General features: G+C 57.1%; 1 protein-coding gene across 1 annotated transcript in view; it reads left to right on the forward strand.

The window, feature by feature from the left end:
- Positions 1 to 16275, forward strand: part of TSPAN18 (tetraspanin 18) — a 179137-nt gene extending 162862 nt beyond the window's left edge. The window contains exons 6-10 of the mRNA XM_032414242.1: positions 6054 to 6128; positions 7295 to 7393; positions 7965 to 8147; positions 12059 to 12142; positions 14264 to 16275. Coding sequence (XP_032270133.1) covers positions 6054 to 6128; positions 7295 to 7393; positions 7965 to 8147; positions 12059 to 12142; positions 14264 to 14311 — 489 coding nt within the window. The 3' untranslated portion in view covers positions 14312 to 16275. The remainder of the gene's footprint in view (positions 1 to 6053; positions 6129 to 7294; positions 7394 to 7964; positions 8148 to 12058; positions 12143 to 14263) is intronic.
- The last annotated feature ends 449 nt before the right edge of the window (positions 16276 to 16724 follow it).

Below are 16724 nucleotides of genomic sequence, written 5' to 3' on the forward strand. Positions count from 1 at the left end.
GCGGATGCTCTATTTCTCTGACCTTCCATGTTCCCGTGGGCTGGGTCCTTTGGGCCTCTGCCTATGTTCCTGGACTTGGTGGGTGGGTCTCCCACCCCAGTGAGGTCCTGTGGGCGCCCAGGGCTTGGAGAGCTTCTAGCTGGAGCCCAGTCGTGCTACAGGGCCAGGTGAAGACAGCCCTGCTTAGGGAAGAGTGTGTGTGGATGGGTCAACGTGCAGATGCTCCTCGTGGGTGAGTGGGTGGAGGGGTCGGGAGTCGAGCAATCCGGGACGCGTGGGCGGGTCAGCGGGAGGACTGTCTTGCAGTGCGTCGGCTCCTGTGGCTTTGGGAGGGAGAGATCTGGCACCATGCCTCCTCCCCAGATTAGAACAGGCCGTACGGCCCCCGTTCGTGTCACAGTGAGATTCCCCACATCCCAGACAGGAAGTGAAATCAGCTGTGAAATGTGTGACCCAGGAGCCGGGGTCCCTTTTGGCCTTCAGCAGCCTGCACACTGCGAACTTCGCATTTGAGGAGAAACAAAGAAATCTGTGGGCGCCCCCTGGCGGAAAGCCCTCTACAGTGCCAGCCGGGGCGACGCAGGCTTGGGAGCCCACGGGTACTTTAAAAGGAGCTGGGATGTGGGTCCCAGGTTACGCCAACCCTCTTTTCCCCGCTTCGCCTCAGCCCCCCGGGGTCTCATCTCTGAAGCCAAGACAGGAGGCCAGGCCGGGGCGCTGCGCTGGGAGCAGGCTGGGGGCCTTGAGAGTCCTCCCCACAAACCGGCAGCCTCTGAGCCTGCCACTGGATGGGTACATCGGTCCCTGTGCAGAAGACCAAGACCCAGGGACCAGCTGAGGTTCGCCCCAGCCCCCCGAGGGAGAGCTGAGCTCCCTTAGAACCTTAAAGTACCCCTTCCACCCCTCTCTTCCGCCACCTTCTCCTTCCTCCCTTTTCTCTCCATTAGTCTCGGGATCTAGGAGACCTACCTACGTTCATCCCTTTCTTTTCTTGTTTTCTCTGCCTCCGTCTCTCTGCCTCTTATCTCCTGCTTTCTGTTCCTGCTGCCTCTCCTTATCCTTCTCCTGAGCTCTCCTAGTCTCTGCTCCTCTCTCCCTACTTTCCCTGTGTCCTCTCCCCTCCTCCTTCTCCCTCTCCTCTCATCCCTCCCCTCTCCTCCCCTCTCTGAAACCCAGCGCCTATTAGCCTGAGGTCTCAGTGCAAGTCACAGGCAGGGGACTCTTGGACCCAGGCCCCCTGTGTCTCAGACCAGGGCTAGTCAAGAGGCTCCTAACCTAAAATGGACTCACATGTCTGAAATTCACCTAAAATTATGTGCAAAATATTACATTAGGGCCTAGTGTGTATGTGTGTGTGTGTGTGTGTTGTGAGTGTGTGTTGTGTGTTGTGTGTGTGTTGTGTGTGTTGTGTGTGTGTGTTGTGTGTGTTGTGTGTGTGTGTGTGTGTTGTGAGTGTGTGTTGTGTGTTGTGTGTGTGTTGTGTGTGTGTGTTGTGTGTGTTGTGTGTGTGTGTTGTGTGTTGTGTGTGTGTTGTGTGTGTGTTGTGTGTGTGTTGTGTGTTGTGTGCCTATACATATGTGTTTGCGTGTGTTTTGTTGTGTGAACATGTATGTTTCTGGGGAGAGATGCCACAGCTTCTGGAAGGTTTTCAAAAAGATTCATGACCTAAAAATATAAGAAGTGCTTCTCTTTCTGACCTGGACTGGCCGTGTTGTGGTTCCTGCTGAGGAGGGGCACCAAGTCTTACCCGTGGTAGCCTCCGGGGTCCCTCGAGGAGCCTGACGACCCTGTTCCTCAACCTTCCGGGGAGGAAGAGAAGACTCGTCATGAACAGGACCAAGAGGGAGTGACTTCGGCCACCTCAGCCGATTGGGAGGCCTGGGGTGGGGGTAACAGAGCATCCCCTCCCCAACCCCCACTCTGAGGCTAAAACCCCAGGGCCCCATCACCCTCAGCCGACCAATGAGCCTAATGACCACATCACCTAATGATTAATTTTTCTAAAGATACAGTTTCCAAACACTCCTGTCGATCAATTTTACAGCCTTTTCAAATACAATAGGATAATGTCAGCCTATAATGGGCCTTTTGTGGCATCCCTTTTTCATGGTTGCTTGCCTAGGAGTCATTTGCAGAATGTTTTTAATCTATTTATTTAAAGATACAAAAAATTTTTTTATATTTTATGACAAAGGCATGCTAAATTGGAAAGGAGAACAGCAAAAGGAGATATTTAGAGGAGATAAATGAGCTGAATGGCACATAAAGTATGTAAATTTGGTAAACATTTATTAGAAACGAGAACTGAAAGTAGAGGTGCCCATAGGCAGATGGGCTAGAAAAGTCTGGAAATGTTTGCGAGGAGGCAAAATAGCAGTTTCCGTCCCTTTGTTAATTTTTCCATCCGAAGCAAAGTGGTGAACGTTTGATGTTCGGGAATTACTGGCAAATGTGTCCTTCGGCAAATGGGATGAGGTGAGATTAACTTAAAACCCCTGGGAAAGGCCCCGCCCCATGAGGGGAAGCCCCGGGAGGCCGGAGGCATCAGGACAAGCCCCGTGGCCGCGTCCAGGGGGAGCTTCTCCAAATAACCAATGATAACCCTGTTAAGCAAGAGGAAGATATTTCGTGCTGGAGAAGGTCAGTGGGCAGAAGTGGCATCTAGGGCTTGGGGAAACCCTGCTCCAGGAGGGGACAATGGCAAGGAGATCTGCAGGCCCCCTCCTTCTGGAGAGCCCTACTTTCTCCTTCAGTGAGTTACTAGGCTCGTTCTTGAATTTCATCTCAGCAATCAGGAACCTCCGCTCAATGTAAACTGCATGACAATGGGGACCACATCTGCCTTGTGTATATGAGTTTGCCAGGACCTAGCAGAGTGCCTGGTACACAGTAGGCGCTCAATGAATAGCCCTGGAATAAAGGGACAGAGAGGAGGTGGTCTTAGAAGCATGGCAAGAGCATGGGCTTTGGAGTCAGAAAAGTCTTGGTTCTAATCTCTGCTCTGCTACTTCCTGGCTGTGTGACCTGAGGGCAGTTACTTAACCTCTCTGAACCTAGGCTCCTCCCTTGTAAAATGGAGATGAGGATACTGCTTTCCCAGCCACAGTATTGTAATCACAGCTCAAGGTAAAAATGTGCATCTTGCTTAACTCCGTTCCCAGCACAGGCAAGCACTTGATAAACATGAAACTAAAAGAATTAGGTTGGTCCACAAGAGACCCTATGGGCAATCTGAAAGTCTTCAGACCTGGAGGCTCTTATGGGTGTGCTACCCGCTCCCCGTCCCCGGCTCCCCCGGGTAAGCTGGAGGGGTTGATGGCAATCGCAGCTGCTTCACCAGGCTGCCGAAAGCACCCCAAGGAAGGAGCCGCGAACGATCCACGGCGCCTCAGTGGTAAGCTCGCAATAGTGGATAGCCTGCGTGACTTTCTCGGGACTTGCCCACACCAGCACTTGCCCTCGGGACAGCCGTGCCTGCCTCTTGGTTCTGAGCCACCATCTGAGCAGCTCTCTGCTGTGCCGGCCTCGTGCAAAGCCCTTTAGCTGCACCATCCCGGAGTGCCCCACGCTCCCGGGGCGCCGAGCACGCGGTGTGCACGCGGCATGAGCTCGGTCTCATCCATAGTTGATGACTGTCTCAGCTATGATCGATAGCCAGAGCCAGCTCGGTCGCCTCGCTGAGGATGGAAACCATTTCCAGGGCCTCTCTTTGCGAGCCTGGGAACTCCCGGCGACTGCTCCAAGAGGGCAGAGGGCAGGGAGGAGGTCCCATGGCGGCCATGTGAAACAGGGCCGGATGCCCATCTATCACCGGCCAAATGGAAGTGCCAGGAGCCCTGCCAGGGGCCTCCATCACTGTCACGGGGGATGAGAGGCTGCACGGCCTCTTGTGGAAGTGGGGGTTGTGGGGTTGGCAGAATGGACTGTGGGAGTCATGGTGGGGTGGGGAGGGCAAGCCTGCCCGGGGCACAGGGGGCCCTCTGGGCAGGGAACTCTTCCCCCAGACCCTAGCAATCCTGGGGAAACAGACCCCCAGGGCTCAGAAGAGTCCCTCAGGCCAGTCCTGAGCCACACTTTCCAGCAGAGAGAGAAGAGGCAGCATGATGCTTCTAAGGCCAAACAGGCCTCTCTGAGCTGGAGCCCATGTGGGAGGCAGCTTGACCGGCCAGCCCGTGGCTGAAGATGACCACTAGGGACGAAGGTGAAGGGGTGTTTATGCAAGGCATTCTCCTCGGGGTTGGACATTTAAAAAACAAATGAAGCCATTGACAGGTCTTGGGATGTTTCACATCCGCACCCTGGATAGACCATCTCGAAATCCATCCCGAGGCTCTCCGTCTGCAGCCCAAGCAGTTTGGAGAAACCACAGGGCCTGTGTGGGGCGGTCGCTGTTAGAGCTGAAAAGTCAGGGAGGGAACGTGACTGGGGTCTTCCCGGGATGAGGATAAAGTGACAGAAACCTTCTGACTGGGAGAGATGCAATCCAGGGGAGGGCTACCCAGGGACGTTGCCAACAGCAACGGATGTCTGGAGGAAACACGCTGAGCGAACCCCTGACAGCCAGGCCCTCCGAGGCTCACGCGTGAGCTGGCTTCCACGGTCCTTCTACACTTGTAAGGCCCTCGACGACAAGCTTTGCTCAGCCCTCTGACGACATAGAGAGACTTTTACATCCATTATTTCATGATTCCCCATGATGATCCCAGGAGTGGATGTTAGCATCCCCATTTTACTGACAAGGAAACTGAGGCTCAAAGGGGTTTTTCAAGCCACAAGAAGGGACAAAGAGGCTGAGTTGGCCTGATGCTGAGCCCAGGACCCTCCACCTCCTTCCAGCTCGGGTACATCCAGCGCAGGTCTCAGGGCAGCCGGCCGCGGTGACTGGGAGGGTGTGGAGGAACCAGTCTCCGTGGGCAGCGGGCATTTGGTCCTCTGCTGGTGGTCTCCAGGTGGGCTGACGACTCCGGGATTGTCACAGACTGGAAATGCCAACGGCACCTACAACACTGAATAATAAAGGCAAAGTCATTTCCTGTTTCTTCTGCCAACAGCCCTCAGCCAAAGCAGTGCCCACACTGACCAGGGTCTGAGATGTGGCAGGGAACAAGGTCCTGTGGTGAGCGGGTCAGTCCTGGATTCACTGGTTCGTCTGACAGCCCTGTTCCGACGTCTTTGCTGGCGGGCACTGGGAATGCAGCACGCATGCTCTTACAGCCTCTGTGCTTCTGTTCGTGATCTGGGGGCCAGCAGTGGGGGTGGGGGGGGTGGGCTCGTGCAGCAGCTGCTGGGCGGGCACCTCTGTGGGGCACTGTGATGAGGGGGAGCCAGGAAAGGCTTCTCACCACCAGGCGAGGGGCTGGGCTGAGCCTGGTCTGGAAAATGAGGAACTTTCATAAAGGGAAGAGCTTTCCTGGCAGAGGGAGGGTAGCCTGCAAGGGCCCCAAGACAGGAGGCATCATGGAAAATTTGGGGAACATCAAGAAATGCAGTGAGTAGAGCAGACAAGGGTCTTGTTAGATTTCAAACTCCGGCGCCTGGGTTTCCAGATGTTGTTGGACCCATCACCTTCCCTCCCATCTTGCTCCTTTATTGTGGCTGAAGATAAACATCGTCTCCCCACTGCTCATGGGAAGGAGAGACGGCCAGGCAGGGAGAGGTGGTGCTGGGGCGCGCAGGGTGGGGAAAACCAATCAGGGGTCCCCAGGGAACTCCGGATTTCCACATGGAGAGGGCCCAAACAGGTCAACACCGATCACCCTCCAGGGCTACCGGGTGGCGTTGTTCAGGCTGAACACTGCACAAGGGGCATCGTGGAAGGGGTGCCATTTGCCCGGAAGGCATATTTGTTTGTTTACCTTGCTGACCCCCAAAGATGAATTGTTGGTATGCCTATTATGAAAAAATGTCTGGGGTATGGCAGTGAGGTTCCTTTGTCTCATAAAATTGGTACATTGGGTCAATTGCGTGACAGACGGACGGGTGCATCAGCGAGTGGTCACCTGTCCCCTTCCCGCCGCCCTTGGGGCTCATGAGCCTGCCTCTTCTCTTTGCAGTTCTTCCTGTTCATCCTCATCATCTTCTTGGCGGAGCTCTCGGCAGCCATCCTGGCCTTCATCTTCAGGGAGAACGTACGTGCGGGGGGGCCCCCCCGTGCCCCGGCCCCCCTTCATGGCCAGTCCCTCCCCTCCTCAGAGAGGGTCTCGCAGAGTCGGCAGCCTCTCAGCGAGCAATTCCAGCCCAAATCGTGGCCCCCCACCCCAGCGACCCTCTTCCTGCAAGGGTTTTTCCAGAGGGCAGAATCGGAGGGTCCTTTAGGGTCTCTGCTCTTCCAAAGCAGCTGATACAATCCACACCTGATTCTGGAATCTTCCATTCCACCCCATGCCCAGCCATAATCGTTTGACGGGCAGGGGATAGTCGGCGAGGCTATCCCCCAAGCCCTGGGATGTGTGACGTGCAGGAGGACAGAGCAGAGCCCTTTCGGTTGAGGCCCTGGCCAGTATCCAATTTGGGCAACTTGCCCTCACCGGCCACTTTTTCCGGGCCAACCACCCAGGGCACCAGCCCCCTTCCGAGTCTGTAGGAGCCAGGCACGGCAGCCACAGGGGGCCTGGAAGCAGGAGGGGGAGGGAAAGAGAGGCGTGAGGGGTCCAGAGACACAAGCTGGTCTGGGGGAGCAGGAAGGCAAGCCGTGGACAGAGGGGAAGAGGCAGCCGCTCTGTGGGCAGAGAATGGAGCCTGCAGCTGGGCACCACGCAGGGCCCTGTCCTTTCACTACAGCAGGGAGAACGGTGGTAAGGCCTGGGGAGGATATTCTGAGGGCAGGAGCACCTTCCAAGGACACGTCTACAAACTGGATCTGCAGACTCCCCGCTCCACACCGTGACTTCTTCAGGGCCGGGGACCCGGGGTACCCCCTGGCTCTCATGAGCAGCTCTGGGGAGAGGGAGTGGGGCTAGGAGCAAGCCCACCACCTGGATAAACCCTCCTTCTGAGAAGAGCTGCAGGGCTGAGAGAGCTTCCGTGCGTGCCCTGGCCTCGGGCTCACCGAGGGGTGTGTGGGTAGACTTCCTCTTCCTGCCGGTGATCGGTAAGGGGAGGCCACAGGCCCTGGAGTGGGGACTCAGGGGCCACCCCAAGTTAGTGGTTTAGGAGAATGCCCAGCCTTGGGGCCCTGGGGCCTTGCCTCCCTCCAGAAGCAGCTAGCTGAAGAGACCAGGCCAGGGTGGGGGCTGCCCCCACGCTGCTGGGGGGCGTGGGGGGGTCTCACACTGCCCTCTGCCTCTTCCTGCAGCTCACCCGCGAGTTCTTCACCAAGGAGCTCACCAAGCACTATCAGGGCAACAATGACACTGATGTCTTCTCTGCCACCTGGAACTCGGTCATGATCACAGTGAGTGACCGCCCCCCCCCCCCCAGGGATGCCGTGAGCCTTCAAAGCCCCAAGGCCAGGTGCAGCAAACGTCCGGCCTCCGGAGCCCGCTTGGCTCGCGTGCCTGCGCCAGACATCACTAACCAGTCAGGGCTGGCCCGCTGAGCCCAGCCTGGGCCTGGGAATCGCCATCCACCCAGCATTCTGGGCCGTCATTAAAGGCCCATCGAACACAGTCCAAACTCCGGCTGAAACCTGTTTGCTATCCCTGACCCTAGTCCTCTGTCATTGTCAGTGAGGGTAATCACAGCCACTGTTTAGTGGGCGCTAAGGCCCGGGGAGGCGGAAATTGTCACCACCATCCCCGTTTTACACAGGAGGACACCGGAGGCTCAGAGAGGTTGAGCGACTTTCCCGGGGTCACACAGGAGGAGAAGAGGGAGCCAACCCCTAGCTGAATCTTGACTCCGCTCCACCACCTTGCCTTATGGTGGCCTCGGGGGAGGCCATCTGTCCACCTCTGCCCCCGGGCCCTCTGCCCTTGGCCCAGCTCCCACCCCCCCCAAGACTCTTCCCTTCGCTCTCCTCCTAGTTCGGCTGTTGTGGCGTCAACGGGCCCGAAGACTTCCGGTTTGCGTCAGTTTTCCGACTGCTGACTCTGGACAGCGACGAGGTGCCCGAGGCCTGCTGCCGAAGAGAACCGCAGACTCGGGACGGGGTCCTGCTGAGCAGGGACGAGTGCCTGCTGGGAAGGGACCTGTTCCTGAACAAGCAGGTAGCAGGCCCCGCTCCCCGCCCCAGGCAGGGGGACTTGGATGGCCAGAGCTGGGCGGGTGGGCGGGGGCTGTGAAGTCCCTGAGATCCAGCCACAGTAGAGGAAGGATGAGGGTGGCAGATGGGCCGGCGATGGCCCAGCCAGAGGAGTGGGCCTTTGGCAGGGGTTAAAGGTTAAAGGGTGAGTAGGAGCTGTGCGGTGGTCCAGGGAGAGCACTCCCTGAGCTTCTGACAATGCAGGTCAGGAGCCCAAACCTGAATTACATAGAGGGGGCCCCTCCTTAGCTCTTATTGTGGGGGAAGCTCACCTGTGCCATACAGAAGCCCCCTCTGACCCCCAGGGAGCAAGGTTCTCCTCCAAGGTCAGGGAAACTACCAGACTCTTTGTTTCTCTTGCCACCTAAGGACTTTATCTCAGTCCCAGGAAGAAGCCCTTTCCCTTTCTTGTACATGCCGTCTCTGGGGGACACAGGGCCCCTGCTTTGTGCGCATGCACACACACACACCCCCTGTGAGACAGATTGTGCCCTTGTACTTGATTCCTCCTTCCCACTGAGCAGCAACCCTCCCTGGGCCCCTGGCCCCTCCGGTGTGTGTGTGTGAGACCAGGCTGGGGGTGGGAGGGCGAAAACAAGGATGAACCCAGGGCATGCCCCATGCCCCTCACTTGATTAGGCTTCTCACGAGGAGCTCCTGGGAGAATTCCAGATGCAAGGGACACAGCAAGAGATGGGAGACAAGGCACTCATGATCTACTTAAAGAAAGCACATGATAACCAAGGAGCAAACTATAAGTAATAATTTCACATGGTCATGATTACTATAAAGAAAATAAAACCAGATGCCAAGCTGGACAGGACTGGGATGGGGGCCATAGGGCAGGCCTCGGAGAGCCCCAAGAAGGGGTGCCGCGTGCTGAGGCCTGCCCCTGGCCCTCCGCTGAGGTCTTCTCAGCCTCAGCTTGGCACTCAGCACCCCCTCCCCCACACACGTGGTGTCAGAGGACTTCACAGGGGCCCTGGGTTCAGGCCACTGTGAGCTTGGGGCAAGGAGGGCCACCAAGGGCTTGGGTCTCAGCCTCCAGGAGAAGCTGCAGGACATGGAGGGGAGGCAGGGGAGGTATCAGCCTTCGATGTCAGGCAGGCCCGGACTGTTACCTGCTGTGACACCCTTTCTGGACCTCAGATTCCTCATACCGTCGCAGAGCCAGCAGTCCTCCTTGGAAAGATGGCATTTAGAAGATGCCATCGCCACCAGGGAAAAACTTCACTTCCTGCTTCCCTGGCAGGGAGGCCAGGTGACCCCGCAGTAGCCAAGCCATTTGTACAACTTGCATCCGGTCTTTAAGAGAAACCACAGGGCCGGCCCCTCCTCCGTTCCCCCCTGGCAGGCATGAAGCTGTGGTGACCGCCATCTGGGACGTGGCCACGGAGGGTGGCGCCCTAGGATGTCAGGGCATTATGAGAGGGGCCTGGGCCGCGGAAGGCTGCATGAAACAGACGGGCCACCTCAGCTGAGGATTTCATACGAAAGGCAAACAAACTTCTAGCTTGTCCAGCCTAGTCCAAGGCCCTGCTGTTTGGGATGCCTGGTGCCCAGAGCCAAGCCTATGTCCTGAGGCCACCTGTGGATTCTTCAGGGAGGCTTCATTGTTCCTGTAGGGCTTCATCCTCATAAACTTCCCATTTTGGGACTCATCCTTGGTGATGACACCTCCTTCCATCTCCTGGGAACGGCTTTGGGATCAGAGCTCCTTGGGAAGGTCCCTGCAGCTGCCTGACTTCTTTATGGTGCCTCTTCCTCTGTTCCTCATGAGATCCTTTTCTGGGATCCTTTCCAGAGACCCTCACATCCCCCCTGAGCATCCTTCCTTTTCAAAGCCTCTCTGGAGGGACTATCACTATTTGGTTTTTCTCCAAAGCCCATTTCCCTAAAGCCCAGGGTGCATTTCTGACTGTGCCTTGCATCCCCGTCACAGTCTTGAATCAGTGAGCAAAACGTCTGAATGCAAGGACCCGAAATCCCAACTGAAGGGGCTTATGCAAATGCCCTTTGTGTTTCACACACAGCAAGAATTCTGGAAGGTGGTGGCTTCTCCCATTACATCAGTAGCTTTGTCCTGTCAGTCAAAGCCTGGTCTCTGTGATCTTCGTGGCCTTTCCTTGGTGGCAAAATGGCTGCCATGGCTCCAGACATCCCACCCATGTTTAAGACAGAAGGGAAAGCATGGCACCACCGTCTTTTACAGAAAGCCCCAGTAGAACATCTGTATAGATCTTGATGGCCAGGACTCGGTTATGTGGCCATCAAGGGCCAAGGCAGAGGGCACTCATCTGTGGATGTTGAGTTAGCCCTCCACTGTTTACCATTGAACTCCAATGAGCAGAAATGAGGAAATCCCGAAAGAAGGTGATCCATGATGAATATTCAGACTCCCCCACTGGTATGAGTCAAACCCACCAATGCAGTTTTTCCTGCTCTTCTTCAGCCTTCCCTGGGTCAAGACAGTCACCCAGGCAAGTCAGGAATGTGTTCTCCTGCTGGAAACGAATCCGGGGGTCTCCCAATAGATGATGACCTTGCTAGAGCTTGACTCCAAGCCAGAGTGGTGACCACCAATAGGAAAGCATCCATATTCCCCATCTGTCTGGGTGATCTTAAGCCCTCTCTCCTCACAGCATCACATTTCTCTGCTTTATCCCCAGTGCTCCCCACCCACTCCCTGGCAGGTTGTGAGTCTGGGTGCTGTTGTGATGGTCAACATAAAGAGCTACACTCTCATCCTCCTGGCATGGGAAGAGTATTCCAGCCAGAGAGTGAGAGCAGCATGTGCAAAGGCCCTGGGGTGGGAAGGAGCATGGTGTGCTCCAGGAACCAAGAGAGGGAGGCCAGTAGGGCTGGAGCAGAGTGAGCAGGGCAAGACTGGCTCAAGGTGAGGGCATCGGTAGGGCCGCTCGTGCTCTCTCTGTGTGTCTATATCCATCTTTATCTCAGTGTGTATATCCCCAGCGCTGCCTGAGAGAGCAGTAATAACACAGGAATTCATCTATTTAGAGGGGCCTGGAGGGCTGGGCTCGTCTTGGAAGGCTGCCCGGAGGAGGTAAAGGGTGCGCTGGGCTTTGAGGAATGGGCTGTTTCCTTAGGGCAGAGGCTGAACACCAAAATCCTTCAGCCAGCAGGCAGGTAATAAGAAGGAGTGGAGAGGGTGGGTGTAGCTCAACAGGGAATGATGGGGGCTGTGGACCCCCAGGGAACCCTTGTCCCATCTGACAGGGACAGCCATATAGAGATGATGACTCCACTTGCTGGATCTCCTGGTTTTTCTTTTCTTTTCTTTTCTTTTTTTTTTACGATTTTATTTATTTGACAGAGAGAGACATAGCGAGAGAGGGAACACAAATGGGGGGAGCTGGAGAGGGAGAAGCTGGCTTCCCGCGGAGCAGGGAGCCCAATGCGGGGCTCGATCCCAGGACGCTGGGATCATGACCTGAGCCGAAGGCAGACGCTTAATGACTGAGCCACCAGGCGCCCCTGGATCTCCTGGTTTTTCGAGAGCAGCAGGGAGTCCAGATATTTTGGGGGAATTTTTCATTATTCCAATCGCTGTGGCTACTACCCAAAGCGTTTATGGTGGATGCGGTGCTCAGGCTGGCTGTTCCCAGCCCCACCTGAGCAGCTGGAGGGCCAGGAGGGGCTTTGGTGTGATGCTGCCAAATTGCTGCTTGTGAGCCTCCTGCCCCCCACCCCCTCCCCACCAAACGGTGCCAACAGGGGTTTGACAGGGTAAGCCTGCTGCTGCCCGAGCTTTGGGGCCACAGGCCAGTTCCCAGGCTTCTTGCTTCGGTCCTGATGCTGGCCCCTGACCCCAGACTGTCTCCAGCTATGGCCTCACCTCTGGTCCTTCCCTCCCAGGGCTGTTACACAGTGATCCTCAACACTTTTGAAACCTACGTCTACCTGGCTGGAGCCCTCGCCATAGGGGTGCTGGCCATCGAGGTAAGTAAAAGCCCCCACTTCTGCGGCTCCCCAGAAGCAAGGCACAGACGGGGTCTCAGAGAGATCCCCCATGGCCTGCACCACCCAGCCTACTTTTGTCTCCACATCCTAAATCCAGGACCAAATGGGTCCCCCGCTGCGGGAACTGTGGGGCGGTAAGCCCAGTTGGGTCTCTCTGTTGCCTGAGTCACTGTTGGACTCTGGGCTCATCTGAGCAAGTCTCCAGCAGTGAGTGGGCAGGCTCTGAGAGTCACCCCCTAATCTTCCTCCCACTGCCTCCCCATCCCTGTTCCTCTCTGGCTAATCCTCCCCAGAGATCCAGAGAGAACTCCACAGACTTTCAACACCGCTGCCTTGAGGGAGGGGCTGCGGCTTGTGCTTCTAGATCAGGCCCTTTCTCTGTGGGGGGTTCAGGGCCTGTGGGGCCCTGTCGACCTCACAAGGACGGTCTTAATTAAACCCCCTTCAGCCCCAGTCCCGGAGCCCCCTCGAAAGGAAGGCAGCTGCAGACTCCGGCCGCCGCCACCAGGGGGCGCTTCAGCCGAGGGGCGGAGCTGCCCCTCCTTTCTCCCCACCTCCCCCGCTCCTGGATCTCAAACCTCTCCTCCCGGAGTTTGGACTGACCGCGTAGCCCGTGCCTGACCATCTCCAGGAAAGACCACTCCAGGGCCTCAGCCAGTCGTGGGCGGGCGGGGAGACGAAGTCAGGCAGCCTCCCTGCCCCTCCTTCTCAGGGTGTCCTCCAGCCCCACGTGGAGCAGTTTTGTGGAGACTACTGGAGATGGGGCAGAGGGAGGGGTCATTTATTCGTTCATTCAGCAAGCACAGATTGAGCCCCTACTGTATGCCAGCACCATTCCAGGTGAACAAGGTCTCTGACGGGGCGGGGGGGGGGGGGGGGGGAACGAACGAGAGACAGATAAATCTGCTGGGACTGTGGGAATCGCAGGCGTGCGTCCCGTGCAGGAAGAACACGGGCTTTTCAGGGTTAACTCCAGCTCCGCGCGCGTCTCCCCAGACGGGGCCTCTGGGCCATAGAGGACTTCTCTGCAAAATGGAGCTACTACCCTGCTCCCAGGCCGGGGTTGCTGCGGGGCGTTGTGAGGATGGCAGAGGATGGGGACTCCATGCCTGGCCGGTTGTACTAGGGGCTTATCAGACAATGTCTGTATTCTTGACCTGCTGTCCTCACCGCCCCCCCCCCCCCGCCCACAAGCCCAGCTGCACCCCGATGGGAGGCAGAGCTGTGCTCCCAAAAAGGGATTTTTGCTGTATCCCTGTCCCGGCCTCGCCTCCCCCACCCCAATTCCCCGACCAGAGATCTGGCCCTGAGCCTGTGGTCTAGGGACTGTCCCTTGTGCTACTTGCAAGAAGACCCCTGTCTGTGGGGGCCTCAACCATTCTGGTCAGAGGGGCATCCCTGAATCTGGGTCTCTGCCTGCCCACCGCCGCCTCCCCCAGGGCCCTAGTGAGGTGTTCAGTGATTGTGCTCTCAACTCTGGCAAGGGCTACATCTTCCCGGCCCGTTAATAATGATGCTGGTCACTTTCTCCCACATCCACTATCTAACGGGCATCACTGCATCATTAATTACCTTATACTTCAGTCTTACTCCCCTCCTGTGAGCTAGAAAGCGGAGTGCGCAGCACTTCTCAGCATGGGCTGTGGGGTCAGAGTGCCTAGACTCAAACCCCAGCTCCCCCACTTGCAGCTGTGTGACCTTAGGCGGGTTGCATGACCTCTCTGTGCCTTGCCTCCTGCTCTGTCAAAGGTTTCTGAGAAAACACTTAGAACTGGGCCTGTCGCTCAGGAAGCCCTCAGGACATGCTCAGGCCCAGAGAAGGGACACGTTTGGCTCAAGGTTGCTGCTGGCAAATAGGGGACCTAGATTTGAACCCATGTCCAAAGCCCCCTTCTTTCCATGCCTATGCTGCACGAAGGGGGCCAGTGGCTGGCAAAAGGTGCTTGCCCTCAGGGAACGTCAGGGATCCCTCCTGCAGGAGTGTGCCCAGCGATGGGTAAGCCCCCTTTCTGGGCTGATGATTACTTCCCCTTGGGGTGGGACAGCCCCGTGCCTGGCTGGGAGCCCAGGCTGACAAGCCAACTTCTACTTTCTCTGCAGCTTTTCGCCATGATCTTTGCCATGTGTCTCTTCCGGGGCATCCAGTAGAGGGCGTGGCCTGGAGCCTGAAGCCTCACCCACCACCACTGCCCAGCACCCAAAGCCCTCCCCTCCCCCGTGCCCCTGCCCTCTTGGCCCCAGGGGAGGAGGTGAGGTCATGATGAGTGGCCAGGAGAAGGGGCAGAGGGAAATAGCTATTTTTTTAACACAACAAAATGAAGACAAGACTACGGATTGATGGACCCGCCTGGTCTCCGGGTGGATGCCATGGGCTCTCTGCAGGGGTCCCGGCACCTGAACCCCAGGGAGGAGTCTGCACTAGAGACCAAAGGAACCCCAGGACCAGGTTCCCTCCTCGGTCCCACCAGCCTCTGGCAGCCCCGGGCCTGGGCCTTCTCCTCAGCTCCAGGTGCCAAGAAAGTGTGGATTTAGCCAACAAGGAAGCAAAAGCAACTCTCAGAGGTTGACAAAGCCCCGGGGGGCCCCAAGGAGACTCAGTCACCATGTCCTTAAGAACTTGGAACCTACGTTCAACCCCTGGTCCTCTGAGGATGGAATTATCCCTGCCCCAGGCTGGGGCCAAGAGTGGGCTGCAGACACTGGATCCAAGAATGGCCTAGCTGGCAGGGTCCTTGCTTCCCTCATCTGTTGGATCAAATAATCTGGAAAGCCCAGAGAGGGGCACTTTTTCATTCACAGTCACACAGCATATGCATGACAATTCTGAACAAGAACCCAGTCGTCCCTAGGCTGCCTGTCGCTCCTTCCAGGCCTCTGTAGGTCCCAGCAGATCTGCTGCTCACACCCCTCCCTGGCCTCAGCATCCTGGCTTCCCCAGGAGAGAGAAAGCCAGCTGGTCAAGAACTTCCCAGCTCCACAGCTAAGAAAATTCTGGACTGTCCTCCCTGCTCCCTTCCCACCTCCCCATACTTCTTTCTAAGCCCCCAGGGACACACACACACACACACACACACACACACACACGACAGTCTCTTTTCCACACTGCCCACTTCTTCCCACAAGCCCAACCCCTTCCCTATTCTCCATCAACTCTGTGGCTCCCAGGGCTGGAAGGAACCCCCAAGATCATCTGGTTCTCCTCTCCCCACCCAGAACTGAGGCTTGGATGTCTTCTGCAAGATCTCTGCCAAGACTTCGCCACCCTCTTCTTGCATACCTCCAATGATGGGGAGCTTACTACCTCCCAAGACAGACTTCTGTCTTTGGACTGCTTTGATTTTTTAGCATCAGCTCAGTGCACATTAGAGTTCTCTGTTTTTCTCTGGTTCCATCCATGGCATCCCACTTACTCTCTCTCCTTCCCAAAGTATTAAGGCCACACATTGCCTCCCCCAAGCCCCATTTTCTCCAGGCTAAAGAGCTCCAAGACATCTCATTTCTGCTACCACATGGCCTCCTGTCCCTTCATGGTCCATAGCACACTTCTGAGTGTTTCTTCCAGGCTCGGGCAGGGAGAGGTTTTCCCCTAGACTCACACCCACACAGCACCCACAAACCAGTCCCTCATACACAGGCCTCACATTCTAGACCAGTGTTGGCAACTGTATTGCAAGCTGCCTCCACCCCAGTGAATCAGGAGTGACTGCCGGGGGCTGTTCAGAGGATCTGAGCTTTGGCCTGGGGTCAGGGGGTGGGGAGGACAGCATAATCTTGATTGGTGATGTCAGCCAGACAATTAAGGCTTGATTAGTGATGTCTGCCACAGGCATGGCGTTGGGAGGGTAAGCATGGTGCCCTCTCTCCTCCCCACAGCCCCCCTTCAGGGTCTGGGGGGAGCCCATTCTGAATCCCAGGCCCTTTGTCAGCTTCCAACCTCCCAGCTTGCCAGCCACTGGGAGAGACGGAGCTGTGGCTGGAGCCCCATGCCTCCCTGCTCTGCCACCGACCCCCTTTAGAGATGCAGCCCTGAGCTCTGTGCCTGCTGTAAAAGTTGGGTTTGACCCTCCTCCCCACTCTCCCCTTCCCCATCCCAACCTTCTGCTGGCCCCCCTCCCCCCCCGCCAGTCCCAGGCCCCCCTCCTGGTCTCCAAGCTGGGGCTTTCCATATTGTCCCTGTAACAGCCCGCCCTGGCAGCTCCGGACATGATGCCATGAACTCCCCAGCGACTGGGCGTCCCCAGGACCCAGAGCGCCCTGCAGCTGGTAGCCCAGCCCAGCCTGAGCAAGGCCTTGGGCTTGCTCCTCTCTAGACCCACCCACCCACATGCTTGGCTCCAGCTTCCTGGCAGAGGCAAATGGCTGGTCTGAGGTTGACAAAAATAAAAACAGCGGGACTCGGTCTCACGGGGCAGCCGTGTGGCTCCAGTCCAGGGGCATCCCAGGCCTCCGGGTCCCATCTGGTCCCCTAGCAGCCAGGAGAATCTGGGGCCTTCAAGGTAAGAAGAGCCCGGCCTCTGGCACCCACCCCCCTCCCTCCCCCAGTCTTGTCCATTCCCACCCC

The sequence above is a fragment of the Phoca vitulina genome, unplaced genomic scaffold (assembly GCF_004348235.1).
Source record: "Phoca vitulina isolate PV1807 unplaced genomic scaffold, GSC_HSeal_1.0 scaffold16, whole genome shotgun sequence".
NCBI lineage: Eukaryota > Metazoa > Chordata > Mammalia > Carnivora > Phocidae > Phoca > Phoca vitulina.